The sequence below is a fragment of the Lolium perenne genome, chromosome 3 (assembly GCF_019359855.2).
Source record: "Lolium perenne isolate Kyuss_39 chromosome 3, Kyuss_2.0, whole genome shotgun sequence".
Taxonomy (NCBI): domain Eukaryota; kingdom Viridiplantae; phylum Streptophyta; class Magnoliopsida; order Poales; family Poaceae; genus Lolium; species Lolium perenne.
This window is the reverse complement of record NC_067246.2, coordinates 56313739-56334750: the sequence shown is the minus strand read 5'-3', so window position 1 is coordinate 56334750 and position 21012 is coordinate 56313739. Positions and strand designations below refer to the sequence as shown.

Below are 21012 nucleotides of genomic sequence, written 5' to 3'. Positions count from 1 at the left end.
TCAGCATATAGAGAGCATTATAACTAAATCCTGAAAAGAAAGTCACAATGTAGAGAATGGTGACTAAAGCATGTGAAAAGACCACTCCATATAAAAGATCAGATCGATATATCAAATTTCATTGAAAAGGAACGTGAAATGGAAAATGGCAGTTAAGAAGATATCAGGCTTTCCTCTGCCTTTGTATTAAGGAGGACGAACAACCTCATGTCGTACGTAGGAGAACTTGAAATAAATTTGGATACTGCAAAGTAGCTCTTCTGTACATTGCCTTATACATTCAGTGTACATACGGACAGACATGATGAATACCTTCCTATTTCAGTTTTTGCTGGTAATGCATCTTGGACAGTCTGGTTCTCTAGCATTCGTTTTTGAGATAATGTCCTTTTCTCATCGAACATGCCTCAATCTTCTAAAAAAATGGAAGACAGTTCCTATAAAAGTTTGTAAGAATCAATTTCATCACGTTTAAGCAAAAAAAAGATGCATCATCAGCTATTTTATGCGAAGGAATAAAATTATGTAATATTATAATATCGCATAACTGTGGCACAAGGAAGAAGGGAGAAGCATAAATTTCTTGTACGTTTGCCCTTGTTTTGATTGAAACGGTGTAAGGCAATTAAGTACCATTAAGATGCAAAAATTAATATAAGATAGGAAACTGCAGTTGCAAATATGAAAACAAAGAAGTTGTATCCTTTTGTTTTCACTAATCGAATAATTAGTATCTTCAAAGCTGAAAAATAGAGCACGGACAGCAACTCGGACGACTTGCAAATTGAACAAATAATTAAATGAATTAGAATAGCCTTGATCCTTGGAATTGATTAAGAAAAATAAAAAGAATTGACATGATAGATGAGTATTTAATATTAGTGAATATATTCTTTCCAACTGAGAGAGGTCAATTCCTAACTGACAAATGGGAAATCAGATGAGCATTCCTCTAGCAAAATAGGATAACTATTCCCTGATATCCCCGTTTAGACTACTTGCAATTAACTGTAATGAACGTACTCAGAGAATTTCACACATTGTTATCCACAGAGAAAAAGTAAGCCATGAAGAAAACTGATATGGATGCACAATAAATAAACCGAACATCAATTGCGCGAAGGTGAGACTAAAAGGTTTTTGTGTGGATGGGATAAGAAATGCACCTGGTGAAGTTCTCATCGATTGTCTACAGAAGCCTGATGGTAATTTTGAGGCTTGTGCCTGTGAGGATCATCCCTGAGCTATGTGTAGTTCTTCTCTCACGGCAACACCAAATGGTGAATGCCTACCATGATGACTCAAATGATTTTCAGAACTTTCAGGATCATCCATCTTTGCAAACCGCAGAATCGTAAGCGGATAATGTACTCCCCGCATAAACCTATGAAAAAAAAAGCCAAATACCAAATATGAACGATGTGAAGACAAAAAGAACATTTCATATGAAGCAACATCCAGCTACAAATATATTAATATAAAAAAGTAGATATTATTACGTTCTGAAATTTCTTCATTTTTAGATGGTTAGTACATTTGAGTGATTAGCTGGCTAATCTTCCCCATTCAAAAAACTTACCTGGCTAATCTTCAGTAAGAATAAAATGTACAATAACATATTTCTAAATTCATAAGAATGATGAACTGCCATTTATCCTAAGTGGAAGCACGTCATGTTGCATTGCTCCCTATCCCCAAACGCCATCCGTATGTAGCATGCATAAGGAACACAGTCAAAAGCATGTTACCAGTTCAATATTTTTTTGCTCTACAGACATGAAATTAATTGAGAAAACATAGAGGATATCAATTCCCCTGTGAGATAAGTAGCGATTGGGGAAAAGAAAGAGAGGAACATGTTGTTGAGACTGAGGCCATATACATGTATTCTTTACCAGAGCACGACCCTGATTGATAGACGTTTGATGGATTGGCTGAGGCCAGGGCGATGACAGACGATAACCTTCTGAACAAACGGAGAGCGACGACGGACAATAACCTGGCATATCATAGATTAAAAAAGGGCTGCCTAATAAAATGAACACCCAAATTCCAAGAGGAGCAGCGTGGCACCAATTGCTTCTCATGGTGTCGGGGCTTGGGAGTAGATGGAAGGGGGAGGGGGGATCATTGGCAGATAATTTCAGGGACAGATGTAAGTATTTTAAAGAGGGGCGAATCCGCGCGAATTCCATCAGTTTCTTTTGCAGTTAGTTTGTGCATAGATCGTGGGGGAGGGGAAGAGAATAAGGTAGATTGATGGTGGAAAGGAAGCGTCAAAGCGTCAACGAAGCGTCACTGCAGTCGGTGTCCGGAGTGTCGATGGAGAACAATGATGGGCTGTCCATATGGGCTGGAAGGGCATCTCCAGCGGCGGGCCGCATTTCGGACGTTCGAAATGTCCGTTTGCGTCGCGCGGCGGACGCTCGACAGACCATTTTGGTCCGCGCGTTCGTTTGCACCTAGGGGTGGCTCCAGCGGGCCGACGCATTTTCGCGTTTGCATCAATTTATGAAGTTTCCAAACAACAAAATAAGGAAATCAACAAAATCATAGTTATTACATTTAAAAGTCGACATGAAAATAAGATAGTATTTCTCTAGGCATGATCTTTATGGCCAGCCAATGTCCACTGATGCTCAATCAGATCCGTTTGCAGCTGTTTGGAGACGTTCTCGTCAGTGACTTCTACATTCCTATGTAGATAGTCCTGCCAAGATGAAGCTCCAGGAAGTGGCGCAACCAGCTCACCTTGGAAATCCCATTGGTTTTCATTGCGGCCATCAGGACGCTCGTTCTCAACGATCATGTTGTGCATGATCACGCAGCATGTCATCACCTCATGCATGGTCTTCAGCGACCATGTTCTTGCCGGGTGACGGACAATTGCCCACCGAGCTTGGAGCACACCAAATTCGCGCTCCACATCTTGCAAGCCTCTTGCATCTTGGCAAACCTCCTCGTCTTCTCGGAGTTTGGATTACGGACAGTCTTCACCAATGTGGCTCAGTCAGGGTAGATGCCATCAGCAAGATAATATGGCTTGTCATATGCATTTCCATTGATCTCATTGATGTCATTGTTGGAACCTACCATGCCAAAAAATGAATATCAAATCCATAAATCTTGAGATATGACAACTTCAAGAATGACAGTTCTTCCCTCCTGCTCTCCCCCGAGGCAAGAACGGAGCCGACAACGACTACTGCGACGCTACGGCCGGACGGCGGCGCTAGGGGTGGGGGCGGCGCTAGGGCAGGAAAGAAGGGGAACAAGAAGTAAATCGAAGCGATCGATTTCGCTATCCCTGACATGCGGGACCGGGTAAGAAATGGAGGACGCTCCAAGCGACCGCCGAGCGTCCGCGGAGACACAAACCTGGCGCATATTTGGGCCAGGTTTGCGTCTCCGCGGACGGCTCAGTCACTTTGCGTCGCGCCGCTGGAGCAGGCCCCAGACGCATTTCCGGTCACGGCGGACGAAAACGGTCGCTCAGCGTCCGTTTGCGTCGCGCCGCTGGAGCTGCCCGAACAAACGTGATGGGCTGTATGGTGATTGTTTCTTTACAAATAAAAAAGTTGTGTGCTTCGGAAAGCCCAAAGAAAACTTAATGAATACGGGAGGGAACGACTGGCAACCAAATGAAGCTACTGACGTGATTGAAACGCCGGAACAAACCGGAAGAAACTGACGTGGCATACTAAGTGATGTGGAGGTCTTGCATGTTGAGAGAATATCCTTAGTGGGTTGCTCCAATTTAGATATTATAGATTTGTACTGAAAGCGTGCACCTATGGTTACAATTGCTACCGGAAAGTGATACAGAACGTTAGTCATCATCCTTGTATTCGGTTGAAATTTTTTAAACATAAGCATTCGGTTGAAATGACAGCGTTTGCTAGTAGAACTGAGATGTGACTTTGGAAAATTGGTAGATACATATGCTCAAAAGAAATAGAAATATTATAACAACACTTGGATAACAAAATGCTAAAAGCACATTCTTTCTATTCCAAATCATAACCTTCAGTCTCTGGTGGCAACTTTGATGTCATTTTTTTTAGAGTTGTTAGCATAAGACCACCATATTCCAGTCTAATTTCATTTTGGTAACAGTTTATGTTTAGCGATAAAAAAACACCACATTTTTCGTCGATTCTCTCAAAAAACACTAAGCACGAATGGACATATATTCTGACAGTCAGGGGCCACCTGTAAGGCTGACGTGGCCAAATTTTTCTAAGGCGAATTGGACCCAACATGTCAGCACATTTAAAAGAAAAGGATATTTGAATAAAAACAATAAAAAAATTGGAAATCAATTTAAAAGGAACCGGGAGGTTCCTCACGCACCGTCATCATAATCTAGTGAGAAGGCCGGGTTGCTGCCCCCACGGCCATCCGGGAGAAGGGGGCGCCGACAAGAGGAAGTACCGGCTCCACCTGCGCCATCCGGGAAGGGAACTAGGAACGCGGCAGGAAAGGAACTCCATAAAGTTGTAGTTAACCTGTGAAAACTGACGAGCATAGCTTTTAGAATAAAATAAACCTTTTGATGAAATATTTACGAAAACTTGCATTTGCCTAGGACTTTCTGGTCCGTGGTTGTAGCTAGTGCATGATACACCTATTTCCTATTATGAACTTGCTGAGTACTCTCGTACTCATTACCTCCCATTTGAACCCCCTTCTTAGATCGAGGCACCAAAGGAGAAACTACCGTGGAACTCGAAGACAAAGGAGTCAACTGCAACAAGATGAAAAATCCAATCTAAGAACTCAATGGAGTCAACTTCTGCATCAGCTAGAGTGGAAACTCAGACTAGTAATAAAAGAGAACATTTCCCTAATCCTAGCACATAATTAGCTAGAGTTCTATAGCAAGCCAAGTATCTCTAGAACTAGAAGTTAGCAATGAATTAGTCTACGAGTTGTTCTTCTGGAATTTATTTGAAGTTTTACCTCATTGTAAAGTAGGAGGCTGTGTTGATCTTCTATAAGCAGTTCGTGTATCCTTATATAGACATGCCTTGGACTTGCATATGTTTCTGTTGTACCACTCTGAGGGATATAATATGAGTGGAACGGTGTTTCACTTGTGTTATATCAACGACTTGTGTACTACACCATGCAGTGGTACGCTGTGTCACCGCAGCATCCCCATCACGGTCCCACGGTAGCACATCAGGCTCGCGCTATCACGACCTTCCGCAGCTGTCGACGCGGAAGTACCATGGCGTGCGCTAGCACACGTGGGGGACATGAGTAGCGGAAATCACCGACTGCAACACCCACGAGTGTCACTGGCTCGGCATGTTCCGTTTGGCAGCGCAGACGGCGAAGGCCTACGATACCTTGGCGGTACGCCTCCATGGAGCCAATGCGAAGCTTAATTTCAAGTTTGGGAAGGTGCCGTCGGAGGATATTTCATTCAGCGGCTGCCACGTGGTCGGCCACCCCGAGGCGCGGGGAGGGGACGGGGGAGGCTCGTGAGCGCCTCGAGGTGGAGCGGTCCGACGAGATGTATAATTGTATATGGAGGAGCTCCACCGCAAGTATCCGGAGCGCATTGAGCAAGAGCGCCTTGTCTTCGAGCGCTACAAGGCGAGGAAGACCGATGAGCCTGCCCCTCCGGTGCGCCGGTCATCAACCTCAGCTCCAACAATAGCGATGACTCTGTGGCGAGGTCTTTAGCCGAGAACTTCTCAACCAGCGATGAAGATCCTTAAGTTAGACTTAAGGTAATGTACGTTTTCCAATATTTTTAGTAAAGTTTACATACTAGTTGAGTTCCAGCTTAGTGGCAAGGCAAGCGAGTGCGTAGCCAGCCCGCCCGGGTTCGAATTCCCATCTCACAGTAATTTCGCAGGGAGGGGCGAACTTTAAACTGGGTTATCATCCTAGCGTCCATCCGCTGGAAGAGTCTCATCCTACCTGACAACGTATAGCCAAGAGAGGGATCTTTCCTCCGTTAGTCAACATTTTAGTTTGAATCAAATATGTGTGAATTTGTTTCAAGATTGAGACGAATTTAAGTTTAAAAGAGTTAGATATAAGAATTCAGCTGCAGAAATAGCTAAATTTAAAAGTGCAAATAGTACTCCTCTAAATAATATTGGGCCATATAAAAACCTCATAAATCATAAGTGATCGGATTGAGAAGAGAACCGAACCCTTACAAGTTGCACGGGGGCAACTTGGATAGGATCTGGCTTTATACAGGATCTTTGAGATCAATCTTTTTGAACATACAAAATATGTTTAAATATTCTACTCTAAGTTGCTAGGGAGTGCGGGTTGAGTAAAGTAAACTTTGAGAGTGTGCTTGCAAAATCGCATCTCCGATAGTTTTTTCAGATCGGAGGGAGTAAAAAAGATTGACAACAAACATATGTCTTATATATGCAACCTTTAACATCTGCAGCTTCAAATTCGAGATACACTTAGAGAAAAAGAAAAGACAAATCTTAGGTGCAAATATGTGAAATTATGTTCACACTATTCACGGTAGAATTTATCTTTTATTTTCCTCTGCCTGTAGATGGATTGTGAACTGCATTTTTTTTTAGAATTGTAGATACAACCCGTAGGTATGTTGTATAGAAGTTTTTTTGCAATTTAGATGCATGATTGGATGGGGACGTGGTGCCATGGGATTAACTCCATGGTGGCGACGCACTTCCTTTCCGGATAGCTTTGCTAGGTCCAATCCCAATCCCATTCTTAATTCAACCAAGTTTTCCTTCTCGAGATCCGCGGTGACGACGCGTAGCCGCGGAAACCGGGAAGCCCCGATCGCTGCCGCTTCCCCCGTGACGTGCACACCGCGTGGGTGGGGGCCGCTAAACAATCGGCTAAGTAGAAAACTCGCCGTCCTGTCCTGTAAAGACTCTACAGCTCCAGTAGTATATCACCGCTCGATCGGGATCGGATCGGATCTCCCCTCCCGTTCGTCTCCCCTCTCCAGAGTACCAGACTCCTCGCCGGGCGGTGGTCGTAACTGGTGAGCCCATCCCCATCCCCGGCTCCGGCCACCCTCTCCCTCTCGCTCGCTCGCTCGCTCGCCGCTTTAGCTCGGCGCTACTGCCGGCCAGATCCGCCGGTTGAGTTTCTTGCTTGCTGCTGTCGGCTGTCCTGTCGGTGCGCGCGTTTCTGCCCCCTATCGTTGCTGCTGCTCTCTCTCTGCTGCTGCTGGCGGCCGGCGGCGGCTATGGCGGCCTAGTGCCTGCCTAGCCAGCGCGGCTGCGGTGTTGCTTCCGCTCGCGCGCTCTCGGTCCGCCGGTGGCCTTGATTCGCGCGCTTTCCTTGTCCCCTTTCCGTGTGTAGCTAAAGCTCCCTACTACTTGTGTTGTGCAGGCAGGTTGACTGAGCAGCTAGCTCGCGGGAGCGCGCGCGGCCGCCATGGCTCAGATCTTGCTCCATGGCAACCTCCACGTCACCATCTTCGAGGCCCAGGCGCTCTCCACCGGCCGTGCCAGCGCCGCCGCCCCGAAGTTCCTCCGAAAGGTACGGCTACAGTTACACTCCATTTCTCCTTGTTTTCCGATTCTCTTTCCCTGCCAGATCGGTCCAGCCTAACACCGCCTAACCTGGTGTACTGGTTTGCATCAACGGTAAAACCGTCATAAGTATTAGTAGCAAATGGTAAAATTTCTGATAAGCATTAGTGGTAAAAAAACGCTGAGGATATAAGAACGAGAATCTCTGCATATCTTTTATATCCAGCGTAACTGCTGAAGTTTGATCATGCCATGTGTGCCTAGCACGGTTGACAGTCCTCCACTAATCCAAAGGCTGGACTGATCATGATCGCATATTCATTGACTCAACTGCTGGTCTGAACCCGCGGTTTGCAGTATGTAATGTGTGCTCTCTAAACCATGCCCACAATATGCCTCTTTCTGTTCTCACACGTCGAGCTTATCTTGACATCTACAGTAAACAGAATACTACTTGTACATCTGCGGTAAGAACATCTTCGGTTTAAAATCTGCGGACTACTATAAAGTAGAAACAGTTAGATGGTACCCCTGGAAATATAAAAGAGTTGCTGCATTTTTTTTGTCCAGCGTAACTGCTAAAGTTTGCTCATGCCCTGTGCCTACTGTATTTAAAGGTTTGCCTGATCATGCTGCTTATTCATTGACTGAACTGCTGGTCTGAATCCACGGTCTGATGTATGCAATCTTTGTTTTGTAACCATGTATACAATACTACTCTTCGTTTTTCTGACGCGTCGAGCTTATCTTGACAGATCGTGGAGGGCCTCGAAGACACTGTCGGTGTCGGCAAAGGCGCCTCCAAGCTATACGCCACCATTGACCTGGAGAAGGCTCGCGTTGGCCGTACCAGGATGTTGGCTAACGAGCCAGTGAGCCCTCGCTGGTACGAGTCATTCCACATCTACTGTGCGCACCTTGCTGCCGATGTCATCTTCACCGTCAAGGCCGACAACGCTATCGGGGCGGCCCTCATTGGGAGGGCGTACCTACCTGTCAGCGAGCTTCTGGGTGGTGAGGAGATCGATAGGTGGCTTGAGGTCTGCGACACCGATCGGCAGCCTATCGGTGAGAGCAAGATCCACGTGAAGCTTCAGTTCTTTGAGGCCACCAAGGACCGCAATTGGGCCAGAGGTGTCCGGAGTGCCAAGTACCCCGGTGTTCCTTACACCTTCTTCTCGCAGAGGCAAGGGTGTAATGTTAGGCTGTACCAGGATGCTCATGTCCCGGACAACTTCATTCCCAAGATTCCGCTTGCGGATGGTAAGAACTATGAGCCTCACAGATGCTGGGAGGATATCTTTGATGCCATTACCAATGCTCAGCATCTGATCTACATCACCGGCTGGTCTGTGAACACTACAATCACCTTGATTAGGGACACCAATCGCCCGAAACCTGGAGGAGATGTCACCCTCGGGGAGTTGCTCAAGAGGAAGGCTAGCGAGGGTGTGCGGGTCCTTATGCTAGTGTGGGATGATAGGACCTCAGTTGGCTTGCTCAAGAGAGATGGCTTGATGGCCACCCATGATGAGGACACTGCAAATTTCTTCAGGGACACCGAGGTGAACTGCGTTCTGTGCCCTCGTAACCCTGATGATTCAGGCAGCATTGTTCAGGATCTGCAGATCTCAACTATGTTCACTCACCATCAGAAGATAGTGGTTGTTGACAGTGAAATGCCAAACCAGGGCTCTGAGCAAAGGAGGATAGTCAGCTTTGTTGGTGGCATTGACCTCTGCGACGGAAGATATGACACTCAGTACCATTCCTTGTTTAGGACACTTGACACTGTCCACCATGATGACTTCCACCAGCCAAACTTTGCGACTGCATCCATCACCAAGGGTGGACCGAGAGAGCCATGGCATGATATTCATTCGCGGCTGGAAGGGCCAATTGCTTGGGATGTTCTATACAATTTCGAGCAGAGATGGAGAAAGCAGGGTGGCAAGGATATTCTCGTGCAGATCAGGGATCTTGCTGACATAATTATCCCCCCTTCTCCCGTCATGTTCCCAGAGGACAGAGATGGATGGAATGTTCAGCTCTTCAGATCTATTGATGGTGGTGCTGCATTTGGCTTCCCTGATGCTCCTGAGGATGCTGCAAGAGCTGGGCTTGTAAGTGGAAAGGATCAAATCATTGACAGGAGCATCCAGGATGCATACATAAATGCCATCCGGCGGGCAAAGAACTTCATCTACATTGAGAACCAATACTTCCTTGGAAGTTCCTATGGCTGGAAAGCTGATGATATCAAGCCTGAAGATATTGGTGCTCTGCATGTGATCCCTAAGGAGCTTTCGCTGAAGATTGTCAGTAAGATTGAAGCTGGGGAACCGTTTACTGTTTATGTGGTGGTGCCAATGTGGCCTGAGGGTATGCCAGAGAGCGCATCTGTACAGGCAATTCTGGACTGGCAGAGGAGAACGATGGAGATGATGTACACCGACATCACACAGGCTCTCCAAGCAAAGGGAATTGAAGCAAACCCCAAGGATTACCTCACTTTCTTCTGCTTGGGTAACCGTGAGGTGAAGCAGGAAGGGGAATATGAACCTCAGGAGCAGCCAGAACCTGACACTGATTACATCCGTGCTCATGAGGCTAGGAGGTTCATGATCTACGTTCATACCAAAATGATGATAGGTACTCCTTCATTCTGTTTAATCCTTCTGCTGCATTATATTCTTGTATCAAGGTTTTGAATGGATCGCATGATTTTGTTCTCCAAAGCATGTTTTGAGCAGTGCATTGTTTAGTATTTGCATCTGTTCATCTATACAGTTTATTCATTCAATACACTGATAGAGACTCTGAGCCAGGATCCTTCCATTAAAGATCAGATACAATCGATTTATTTAAAATCAGAAAGAAACAAATATCTGTAAGTACACTCATATAGTTTATTACGACTGTTTTGCTTTCTCTTGATTCATTTCTTAAAATGGGATCGATATAAACTGTCGGTGGTTTTGTTAATGATTGATTGTACAACTGATTGTATTGTTCCCTTTTGTGGTTGTTAATCCAGTCATTGGTCAAGCTAGTAACTTCACTTCCTTGTATTTTCAGTTGATGACGAGTACATCATCATCGGGTCTGCCAACATCAACCAGAGGTCGATGGACGGCGCCCGTGACTCCGAGATCGCCATGGGTGCCTTCCAGCCGTACCACCTGGCAACCAGGCAGCCTGCCCGCGGCCAGATCCACGGCTTCCGGATGGCGCTGTGGTACGAGCACCTGGGAATGCTGGACGACTTGTTCCAGCACCCGGAGAGCCCCGAGTGCATCCAGAAGGTGAATAAGATCGCGGAGAAGTACTGGGACATATACTCCAGCGACGACCTGGAGCAGGACCTCCCCGGCCACCTCCTGAGCTACCCCATCGGCGTCACCAGCGAGGGCGCAGTGACGGAGCTGCCGGGCATGGAGTTCTTCCCCGACACCCGTGCCCGCATCCTCGGCGCCAAGTCAGACTACCTTCCCCCAATCCTCACCACATAGGCTGCCACAGCCCACAGCGCTTCTCATCTGGATTGTCATGTTCAGTTTGTTGGTTTTGGTTATTCAGAACATGTTTCAGAAGATAGGAGGTTGTTATAGTAATGGGAAAGTAATAAGCGCGTGCGCTGTGCAGGGTTTGAGAACACACGGTAGAACTAGTAGGATTTGCTGTGTTGCCACGAACCTATGTAAGATGAAGACTTGGATATTTGACACCTTTTCTGATGTTTGTACTACTGTTCAGTTAAAATTGTTAATGTCATTCTACCTGCGACCTGTTCAAATAAACGAGTATAAATTTAGTGGTCAACTGGTTTTTCTACCCTGCGTGCTATGGATCCACCGTCAGCAGTGACCCGGAGATTTGAGCAAAGCTTTTTAGATTTTTCGAAAACTATCGGATTTCAAGATGTTTCACTAAAGTTTCGTCAGGTTACGTTATGTTTTCGAAGTTATGGTTGTATACCAGAGAAAACAAAAAGGCAAGCAGGCTTCCATCCACCACGGGCTCACGGTTGTTTATTCCTTTTTTAAGAACAGCCCGTCAATTATTGGTCCGCCGAGCGTCCAGTACGGGCCGGGGCGGGCTGCCTATTGCTTTTCTATAACGGCCTTCCTTAGCAAGGCCCGTACCGGGTTACCCTCAACGGGGAGTCGATGCCACTCCGCATTATTAGTCCCACATCGCTCGGCCATGAGAAATCGTAGCGGTTTATAAGCGTCTTTCTTCACCATGTAAGCATCGAGCGATATGCTTGATGAGCAACTCAAAACAACAAACGATACATAATTGTTAAACGCATGCAAGCCCAATGCCGAGTTCGGTATAAAGCTTGTCATGAAAATGTCACACCGATATGGTGTGCCAAGCAATTTTTTGGCGGTTCATTCTTTCTCTCAACACTCTGTCTCCTCCCTCCGTGGTGGTCTAACTTTGCACTGCAAGTAGTCACGTAGGGCAGATCTAAGTTGGCACATCTTTGCAGTTCAGCTTCTTAATTTTTGAGAAATGAACCCACAAATGTACTTCTCCACTTAAAAAACAAAAGAGGTTATATCCCTTTGTCCCTAACTTTTTTGATTTTGCAGCAATAACTTTGTAGGGCTAGTTTCTTAGAGGGACTATCACCGTTTAGGTGACGGAAGTTTGAGGCAATAACAGGTCTGTGATGCTCTTAGATGTTCTGGGCCGCACGCGCGCTACACTAATGTATTCAACGAGTATATAGCCTTGGCCGATAGGCCCGGGTAATCTTGAGAAATTTCATCGTGATGGGAATAGATCATTGCAATTGTTGGTCTTCAACGAGGAATGCCTAGTAAGCGCGAGTCATCAGCTCGCGTTGACTACGTTCCTGCCCTTTGTACACACCGCCCGTCGCTCCTACCGATTGAATGGTCCGGTGAAGTGTTCAGATCGAACCGCCCCCGACGTCGCGAGAAGTCCATTGAACCTTATCATTTAGAGGAAGGAGAAGTCGTAACAAGGTTTCCGTTGGCACATCTTTGCAGTTCAGCTCCTTAATTTTTGAGAAATGAACCCACAAATATACTTCTCCACTTAAAAAACAAAAAAGGTTATATCCCTTTGTCCCTAACTTTTTTGATTTTGCAGCAAATATGCCAGCGCTGTGCAGGGTTTGAGAACACACGGTAGAACTAGTAGGATTTGCTGTGTTGCCACGAACCTATGTAAGATGAAGACTTGGATATTTGACACCTTTTCTGATGTTTGTACTACTGTTCAGTTAAATTGTTAATGTCATACTACCTGCTCTCCCTGTTCAAATAAACGAGTATAAATTTAGTGTCCAAGTGGTTTTTCTACCCTGTGCACGCTATGGATCCACCATCAGCAGTGACCCGGAGATTTGAGCGAAGTTTTTTTGGTTTTTTCGAAAATTATCGGTTTTCAAGCTTTTTCACTAATGTTTCGTCAGGTTAAGTTTTGTTTATGGTTGTACCAGAGAAGAAAGGTAAGCAAGCTTCCATCCACCACGGGCTCACGGTTGTTTAAGCCTTTTTAAGAACAGCCCGTTGATTATTGCTCAGCCGAGCGTCCAGTACGGGCCGTAACGGGCTGCCTGTCGCTTACCATTTCTCTTCCTTTCTATAACGGCCTTCCTTAGCAAGGCCCATACCGGGTTACACTCGACGCGGATCCGGTGCCACTCCGCGTTTTAGTCCCACATCGCTCGGCGAAGAGACACCGGAGTGGTTTATAACCTTCTGTCTTGACATTACCTTCATCGAGCGATATGCTTGATGAGCAACCCAAATCAACAAACAATACATAATTGTCAAACGCATGCAAGCCCTAATGCTGAGATCGGTTTAAAGCTTGTCATGAAAAATATCACACCGATATGGTGTGCTATGCAATTTTTTGGGTCACCTTTTCTATTAACCGTCAACACGCTGTCTCGTCCTCCGTGATGGTGTAACATTCTACACTGCAAGTATAGTCACGTAGGGCAGCCATCCGTTGGCCTAATTTTTTACCGAAATTTGGTCGTCGTCCAACCGGGCAGATCTAAGTTCTCACATCTTACATTTCAAAAAAAAAGGTCCTCACATCTTTGCAGTTTAGCCCTTAATTTTTGAGAAATCAACCGACAGTATACTTATCTGCCTAAAAAACAAAAAACAAAAAAGTTATATCCCTTTGTCCCTAACGTTTTTCATTTTTCAATAAATACGCCTGGGTGATGACTTATTCCCACGACATATTTCGAGTACTCGTGCCCCCTTAACCTTTTGATACCGTCCATAAAGCATTACCGTGTACGTTGTGACAACATAAGGGACTGATCAGACCACGAGGGATCAAAATTATTAGGCATCACCGCTATTTCATACCACACACGAAAAAAAGATCCCGTACTAGTGATAGGCTCCAACCTATTCTCGGGCTAGGTGTGCAGCCAGCGAAGCGCCAACACGTTGGTCGACGGTGTCCATCTTCTTAGAGCAGTTCTAGTCGCGCCCCTTAAACGGTGTTAAAAAAGGTTGAATTGAGCGTTTCGGGGACGACGCGAGGAGTTACTGGTTTTGGGGACATCCGTTTTCCAGCAGCCATCGAGGTCGGAGTCGTCATCCACCTCCTCCTTCGCGGCCTCTGCCTACCGCCGCTGCTGCTGTAGGTCGAAGGCCTTGTGAGCCGCCGCCTCCTGCAGCGTGTCAGGCATGACCTGAGCATCCATCACCGCGAGCTCCAGGTCCTCCTCGATACGTCGTCCTCGTTGTCGGCATAGTCGAACTCGAACATGTCGACCGGTGGAGGTGGAGGAGCCTGACCACCGGCGGTGCGGTTCATCATTGCGTACGTGGTGGCTAAGCGGCGAGGCATGTGTCGTGGAGGCGGAGGGATGGGTTGCCGGTGGCTGTGGTGGAGATAGCGAGCGGAGGCGGCCTTCTATAGCCGTTGGTGGCGCGAGGAGAGGTGGGGAGAAAGCGCGGGAAGAAGTGGAGAAGGCGCACGAACCCGCGTGGGAATGTGAACGGAGGTGACACGTGGAGGTGGCGTAGCGCCGATGGGATGTCTCGCCCGCACCGTCCTAGAAACCGTCGTCGCCATTAAGGCAAAGCTGCAGCACTTCGGTTCTCTGCGTGGCTGATGAATTGGGCCCGCCACTCGCGGCGTGGGTTTTCGTCTAGTTCAATGCTTCTGAAGTGTCTTCTCTGTAGTGGGGATATGCTTGAGACACCGAACACCGTATTAAACCGTGTCGGACCGAAAAAAGTTATTTGACGCGTGGCTAGAGACGGTCAAACGTCCAATGCATCCTAAATCCTTTTTTGGGGACATTTCGAAAGACGGGAGATGTTCCTAGCGTACATACGTTCACCTAGCTTCGTAGACTTGTGGGCCAAGAAGAAATTGAGGCAACAATGATCGCTAAAACGTCTTTGTTTTGGCCTCTCTCCAAAAAAGTGGTCGAGAAGAAGTTGTCATAATTATGGCAAAAAGAAAGAAGAAGTTGCCATTCGTTTTGTATCTTTTTCAGTACATTGAACGTCATTCATTTCGCAACACCTCCCTAGCAATTAGTATTGCATGAAATACGTGGGGCTATAATTAAATATTAGACCATCTTCGGTCGCATTCCTTAAAGCTGTCTTCCGCAGCTCGAGCCCGAATTCAAGGACATGGTGGAGTTTGCGTCGATCGATGCGCAGTTCGACACCGACGCTGAACGCGAGGAGCAAGCTAACAAGGAATGGAACAACAGGCCCAGGATGGTGGAGAAGGAGAACTAGGCCATCTCCGCCTCCTTCAAGTACCTACGGTAGATGCAGGACGCCACCCATAACCACGAGGAGGTTAATGCAGCCATCCTCCAATGCATCACCGACATTTCTATTGAGCAAGTGGCGACGAGGAGTCTGGACGCCTCCTCATGGCGACCAAGCGACAAAGTCTGCTCGAGCTTAAGGCTAGACGAAGCGCCGAGACCGTCGCTCGTGAAGCAGCGTGGGTAGCCCAAAACGAGGCATCCGCTAGTAGAGGGCAGTTCTGAGGGTTTGGAATCACACAGCTGCTCCAGCCACTCCGGCGGAGCTATTGTGCCGCCAAATGTGGAAGGAATTGCCGGTGAGGTGACCGCGGAAGGAGCATTCTTTAAAAAAAAATTTATAATACTCCCTCCGGTCTGAATTAATTGACGCGAGCTGTGAAGAACTAGTAGCCTAGGTATGTGTATGTGTCACGCTGATTAAATAAGATCAGAGGGAGTAGGAACATTATTAATGTGCTATAGTACTAGCTTTAGTTTGAGCATTATTGTGGATTATCTAATCTTGGTTTGCAGCTAATAAAACCAGCTATGATTGAGTTTGCTTAAAAATGGAAGAAAAAGGTGTACCGGCAGTACGAAAATCGCGTAGCAGACGGTCCGTGCGAGAGGCAAGTCGGTCCAATGGGCGGAAGAGACGGGACGACGACCCATGCGGAGGGAGAGCGCGACGTGCCATTGTCATCTTCTGCCCCAAAGCTACCACCGAGGGGCACACCACAAAGCACAGCCAGTTCGCAACGCACTGTCGACGGACACGGATCGCATCATCATCCATCCGTGCAATCTTCGTCAACCTCCCCCACCACCCTCCTCCTCCTTATCCCAAATCGCCCAATCCCATCCCATCCCATCCCTCATAAATCGCCGCGGTCGGACCCGATCCGCCGATTCCGTTCCCATTGCCGTCACTCCCGATTCCTCCATCGCGACGCAGGCGTGCGCATGGCGGCGGCGCGCGGCGGCGGATCGGCGGGGAGGGTGGGCGACTGGGACGTCGACCTGGGGGAGCGGTGGGACTGGCGCGCCATCCCGCGGATGCTCTCCTCCGCCTGCATCTTCATCTGCTCCGGGTGGGCTCGCTTCGCATGCCCATGCCCTTCTTTTTCTTCTCGCCCCTCTTGCCTCTGCCATCTTTTCTCCCCCCTTTCTTGCTCTCGCTCCCGTGAGTGATTTCTGTGCTAATTGTCCACACGTTCAAACAGAGCAGAGGCTGTTTTGGATGCTGTCAGGACGCCGTGAGACACGTCGGCGACCTCTCCAGGAGCCTCATGGCGCATGCCCACAACCCCACGGTCGGGGAAGAGTTCTGGAGCACCACCACCATCGAGGTTGACCCCGCGGATCTGCGGGTTTCGACCGTCCACCCGTCCTCCTGGGACCTCGATCAGCATGGGGTCGGGAGCAGTCATAACACCCACGAGTCTGCCAATCATGGTAAGTAATTTCTCTCTTGAGCTAGTATGTTGACGTTAATGGATAGCAGGATTGTTTTCGCTTTACATGTAAGCATTCTCCAGACACCTTTCCTTTAGCAACAACATCAGCTTCGATTTTGATAGGATCTCCCGTCTTTGGGCGCTGCTCACCTTTAGTCATATTGCTTATGGAAATCTGCATTTAGTTTAGTTCAGTTCAGTTCTAGTTTATAAATACGTTATGATTTCAACTCTGAAAAGTATCAGCCTTAGCTTGATATCGTGGTAGAAAGATAAAATCCTGCTCTAATCAGTAATCACACGCGTGGTTCACGTCCAACCATGCTGGCCTCTCGGATCTTATTCGGTAGTCAGTTACCTGTTGGCTTTTATCAAGATCAATGCTACTCGTTTACTAATTATGTCTCAATTTTCTTGACTCTAAGCCAAATGTGCATGAAAGTTGGTTAGCAACATTGAGTTCACACTGTTTGGATTAGTTGTGGGGAAAGCACTTCATGCGAGTAGTTGAGTTCATGCCGTTTTTTGTGTGACATCGTGCATGTTTTGCTAGTAAACTCGGACCGTAACGGATATGTGAAGGCAAGCTACTGCTCATGGTTTTTGAGTCGCCGAGTCAAGTCCACTCGCCGAGGCTGCGACTCAGTGTATAGTCGACCAAAGTCGCTGTATAATCGCCATAAGTCGCTTGGTTCACGCCCAACAGTGCTGTCCTCTCGGATCTTATTCGGTAGTCAGTTACCTGTTGACTTTTATCAAGATCAATGCTGCTTGTTTACTAATTATGTCTTAATTTTCTTGACTCTAAGCCAAATGTGCATAAAAGTTGGTTAGGAACATTGAGTTTCACACTGTTTGGATTAGCTGTGGGGGAAATCACTTAATGCGAGTAGTTGACTTCGTACCTTTTTTTGTGCATGCCATCGTGCATGTTTTGCTAGTAAACTCGGACCGTAACAAATATGTGAAGGCAAACTACTGCTCATGGTTTTTGAGTCGCCGAGTCAAGTCAAGTCGCCGAGGCTGCGACTCAGTGTATAGTCGACCAAAGTCGCTGTATAGTCGCCATAAGTCGCTGTATAGTCGCGAGTCGCCGTGATTTTTGGAAAACGACTCGGCGACTATTCAGCGGCTATACAGCGACTCAAAAACCATGCTACTATACTGAAGTATATTATGACCTTTTTGGAGAAAACACATAATGTACTTCAGCTGTATATTATGATTTTCTTGCTGAGTGTGTTCACACTGCTTAGTTATTTGCATGGATGTGTGAGAATTGTGGTGATTCTAAGCAGGAGTTCAGTCAGGAACTTTGTGTTCACACTGATCGGTTTAGTTGCAAGGATACCATGTTTCAACAGAGAATGTATCCAGGAACTTTGAATTCATACTTCATTTGCGTGACATGTTGCAAATTGTGCTGCTACCTCTGTCCATAAAAGGATGTCTTAGATTTCTCTAAAGTTGGGGGTGCAATTGTGCATAGCAGGAACATTTTCGCTACATGTACCCGTTCTCAAGACACATTTAGCAACATCGGCTCCGGTTTTGATAGAAACTCATGTCTTTGGGCGCTGCACACCTTTAGTCATATTGGTTATGGAAATCTGCATTTTGTTCAGTTCGGTTCTAATTTATCAATACGTTATGATTCAGCTCTGAAATATATTAACCTTACCTTGATATCGTGGTAGAAAGATAAAATTCTTGGTCTAATCAGTAATCGCACGCGTGGTTCACGTCCAACCATGCTGGCCTCTCAAATCTTATTCGGAACTCAGTTACCTATTGGCTTTTATCAAGATCAATGCTATTTGTTTACTAATTTTGTCTCAATTGTCGTGACTATAAGTTGGAAAGTAGTTTTGACGACTAGTTGCCCGTGCATGAAAGTTAGTTTTTTCCGAAATGGGAGCCTCGCCCCAGCCTCTGCATCAAAGTGATGCACTGCCTTATTTTGTGTGACATCCTGCATGTTTTTGCTACTAAACTCGGACCGTGACGAATTTGTGAAGGCAAACTACTGCTGAAGTATATTATGATTTTCTTGCTGAATATGTTCACACCGTTTTGTTTAGTTGCATGGATATGTGAGAATTGTTGTGATTCTAAGCAGGAGTTCAGTCAGGACCTTTGAGCTCACACTGACTGGTTTAGTTGCAGGGAAATCAAGTTTCAACAGAGAATGTATTTGGGAACTTTGAATGCATACTTCATTTGCAAATTGTGCTACTAAAAATTTGACAAGTGAATTTGTGCAGGCAAACTATTGCCAAACTATATTAGGATTTTATTGCTGAATAACATGGGGGGAATAGAAATCCAATTACCATTGATGTGTTAAGGATTAACGTCGCCGTCACATGTCTGCTTGTGAAGAGTCTTTAGTTGACATGGTAATCTGACTTGATAGAATTATCGTTGCAGGTTTTTCTCTTTGGAAACAAACTAGGGATGAGTGGACTGATCATGTAAGGCAGCAACCTGTGGTGAAGCAGATCCAGGAACCAGTATTAAGGTATGAAATGGAATGTCCCATCAATATGTGGAAAAGGGGGTAGACAAAAAGTTTTCCATAGTTCAGCTGGATAATATGCCTATACAGCATTTTTTCAGACTCTGGTCTGGACGACAGTTTCTTTGTATCCTTCCTAACATTGTGCTTAGTTGATGCTTATTCACACCTTATCTTTTAGCGAGTTAGCTCAATCTAAGATGTTGTAAGCACCTTGTCCAATCTAGGTGATTTGTACAGTACCGCCCTTATTGGGTTTCATTTCTCCTTCCTTTTGTAATGTGCTCAGTTATATAGATTACCACTTATATTTATCGTCCCATCCTATACATTTCTGCTGCCCTTATTGGGTTTCATTTCTCCTTCCTTTTCTAATGTGCTCAGTTATATAGATTACCACTTATATTTATCGTTCCATCCTATACTTTTCTGGTACCAGAACACTGCCATTCTTAATCTTGATTCTCTTCCTTCCTAAAATCATATATGTGTCTGAAGTTCTAAATCACATTAATGCTTTATATCTTCATGATGTCTGATTTTTTCACTATGTATAATAGATCTTTGATATGAAAAAGAAGCTTGGTTTCTGTCTCTGGGGTTAGTGTAATTCTGGAGTAAACAAACAAAAAACGAAGTATCTAGCATCAATCAATGGCAAGTGGTAAACTGGTAACTATTAATATTTCAGAAAAGACACTGAATAACCAGTTAGATATACTTAGATGCAAAAAAAGGGGATGCTTACTCTAGTTCCTTTTTGCTCTATTTTTTCAAGGGGATGCATTCTATTTAACCCAAGAACATTATATATACGATCTTCATGCTCACCCAAACTACTTATTTATGCAGTTGGAATGCAGCATACGAGAGTTTGCTTGGATCAAACAAACCATTTCCTCAACCTATCCCTTTACATGTAAGATCTAAAGCAGTTCAGTTGATCTAAAAAAAAATAAAAGCACTTCAATTTACCATTCTATTTGAGGCATGTGGTTAAACCTAGATGGTGAATTTGCAGGAGATGGTTGATTTCCTCGTGGACATCTGGGAACAAGAGGGGCTTTATGACTAGCGTGAATGCATTCCGCAAGAATAACATAGGTTTAGGTTTGATGAGGTAACGAGGGTGTGGCCTGTCATCTTGTTTTTTTTGTGAATGGGGGCCTGTATGCTGGCTAAATACAAATGCTGTGGACTGTGATGGTTGTGTTGATAGAAAGAACGGTCAAGATTTAATCACTTTGTCGAACTTGTCAAAGAAAGCAACAGGAGAGAAAGATGCATGACACTGACTTGTGGACATAAATGTCATATGTATTGATTGAGAAGAAGTTAGCTTTTGACACTGATGTCTGATGCTGTTGATTCTTCCTGGTTAAACCATTATGTCAGTCACGATGTCTTGCCGGCTAATATAACCTGTTGAACTGCTGAATTTTGATCCTTTTTCATTCTTGCACTGGACGAGCTTTCCTGCTTTATGTTCCAATTGACAGGGGAGTTCACTATTTGCTGTTGATCACACGAAGAAGACATGTATGAATGTAAGGATGCTAGACAACGAAACAGACGCACGCCCTGTTTGGAACGCAGTAATTCATGGAATCAGCTATTTCGGTACTAAGCCACGAACTGAATTTTTGTTTGTCTGTTTTTTTTTTTTTTTGTCGTTTCAAGACACCTTTAATTTCTCCTTTGAAGGATTCCAATACTTCCTCTGGTTCAAAATAATTGACCAAAAATAAA

At 45.7% G+C, this 21012-nt stretch overlaps 2 protein-coding genes across 3 annotated transcripts; both read left to right on the top strand.

The window, feature by feature from the left end:
- The first annotated feature begins 6849 nt into the window (after positions 1-6849).
- Positions 6850-11240, top strand: LOC127341186 (phospholipase D alpha 1). Of its 2 annotated transcripts, none has more exons than XM_051366973.2 (4): positions 6850-7003; positions 7357-7506; positions 8255-10151; positions 10578-11240. In XM_051366973.2, the coding sequence occupies exons 2-4, from the start codon at positions 7402-7404 to the stop codon at positions 11009-11011; spliced, it is 2436 nt and encodes an 811-aa protein (XP_051222933.1). In that variant the 5' UTR covers positions 6850-7003; positions 7357-7401; the 3' UTR covers positions 11012-11240. The 2 variants fall into 2 exon arrangements, with proteins under 2 accessions (XP_051222933.1, XP_051222934.1); XM_051366974.2 differs by having other exon boundaries at positions 6876-7003; positions 7361-7506.
- Positions 11241-16239: 4999 nt separating this feature from the next.
- On the top strand, positions 16240-20615 carry LOC127341189 (uncharacterized). The gene is made up of 5 exons (XM_051366975.1): positions 16240-16379; positions 16517-16743; positions 19176-19266; positions 20116-20182; positions 20285-20615. The coding sequence occupies exons 1-5, from the start codon at positions 16252-16254 to the stop codon at positions 20336-20338; spliced, it is 567 nt and encodes a 188-aa protein (XP_051222935.1). The 5' UTR covers positions 16240-16251; the 3' UTR covers positions 20339-20615.
- Positions 20616-21012: the final 397 nt, after the last annotated feature.

Bases quoted from the DNA above. Each gene is read 5' to 3' on its own strand.
- LOC127341186 (XM_051366973.2), top strand. From the start codon at position 7,402: ATGGCTCAGATCTTGCTCCATGGCAACCTCCACGTCACCATCTTCGAG. The intron at 7,507-8,254 runs GTACGGCTACAG...TTATCTTGACAG, and splicing joins CCCCGAAGTTCCTCCGAAAG to ATCGTGGAGGGCCTCGAAGA. The intron at 10,152-10,577 runs GTACTCCTTCAT...TTGTATTTTCAG, and splicing joins TCATACCAAAATGATGATAG to TTGATGACGAGTACATCATC.
- LOC127341189 (XM_051366975.1), top strand. From the start codon at position 16,252: ATGGCGGCGGCGCGCGGCGGCGGATCGGCGGGGAGGGTGGGCGACTGG. The intron at 16,380-16,516 runs GTGGGCTCGCTT...CAAACAGAGCAG, and splicing joins TGCATCTTCATCTGCTCCGG to AGGCTGTTTTGGATGCTGTC. The intron at 20,183-20,284 runs GTAAGATCTAAA...GTGAATTTGCAG, and splicing joins CTCAACCTATCCCTTTACAT to GAGATGGTTGATTTCCTCGT.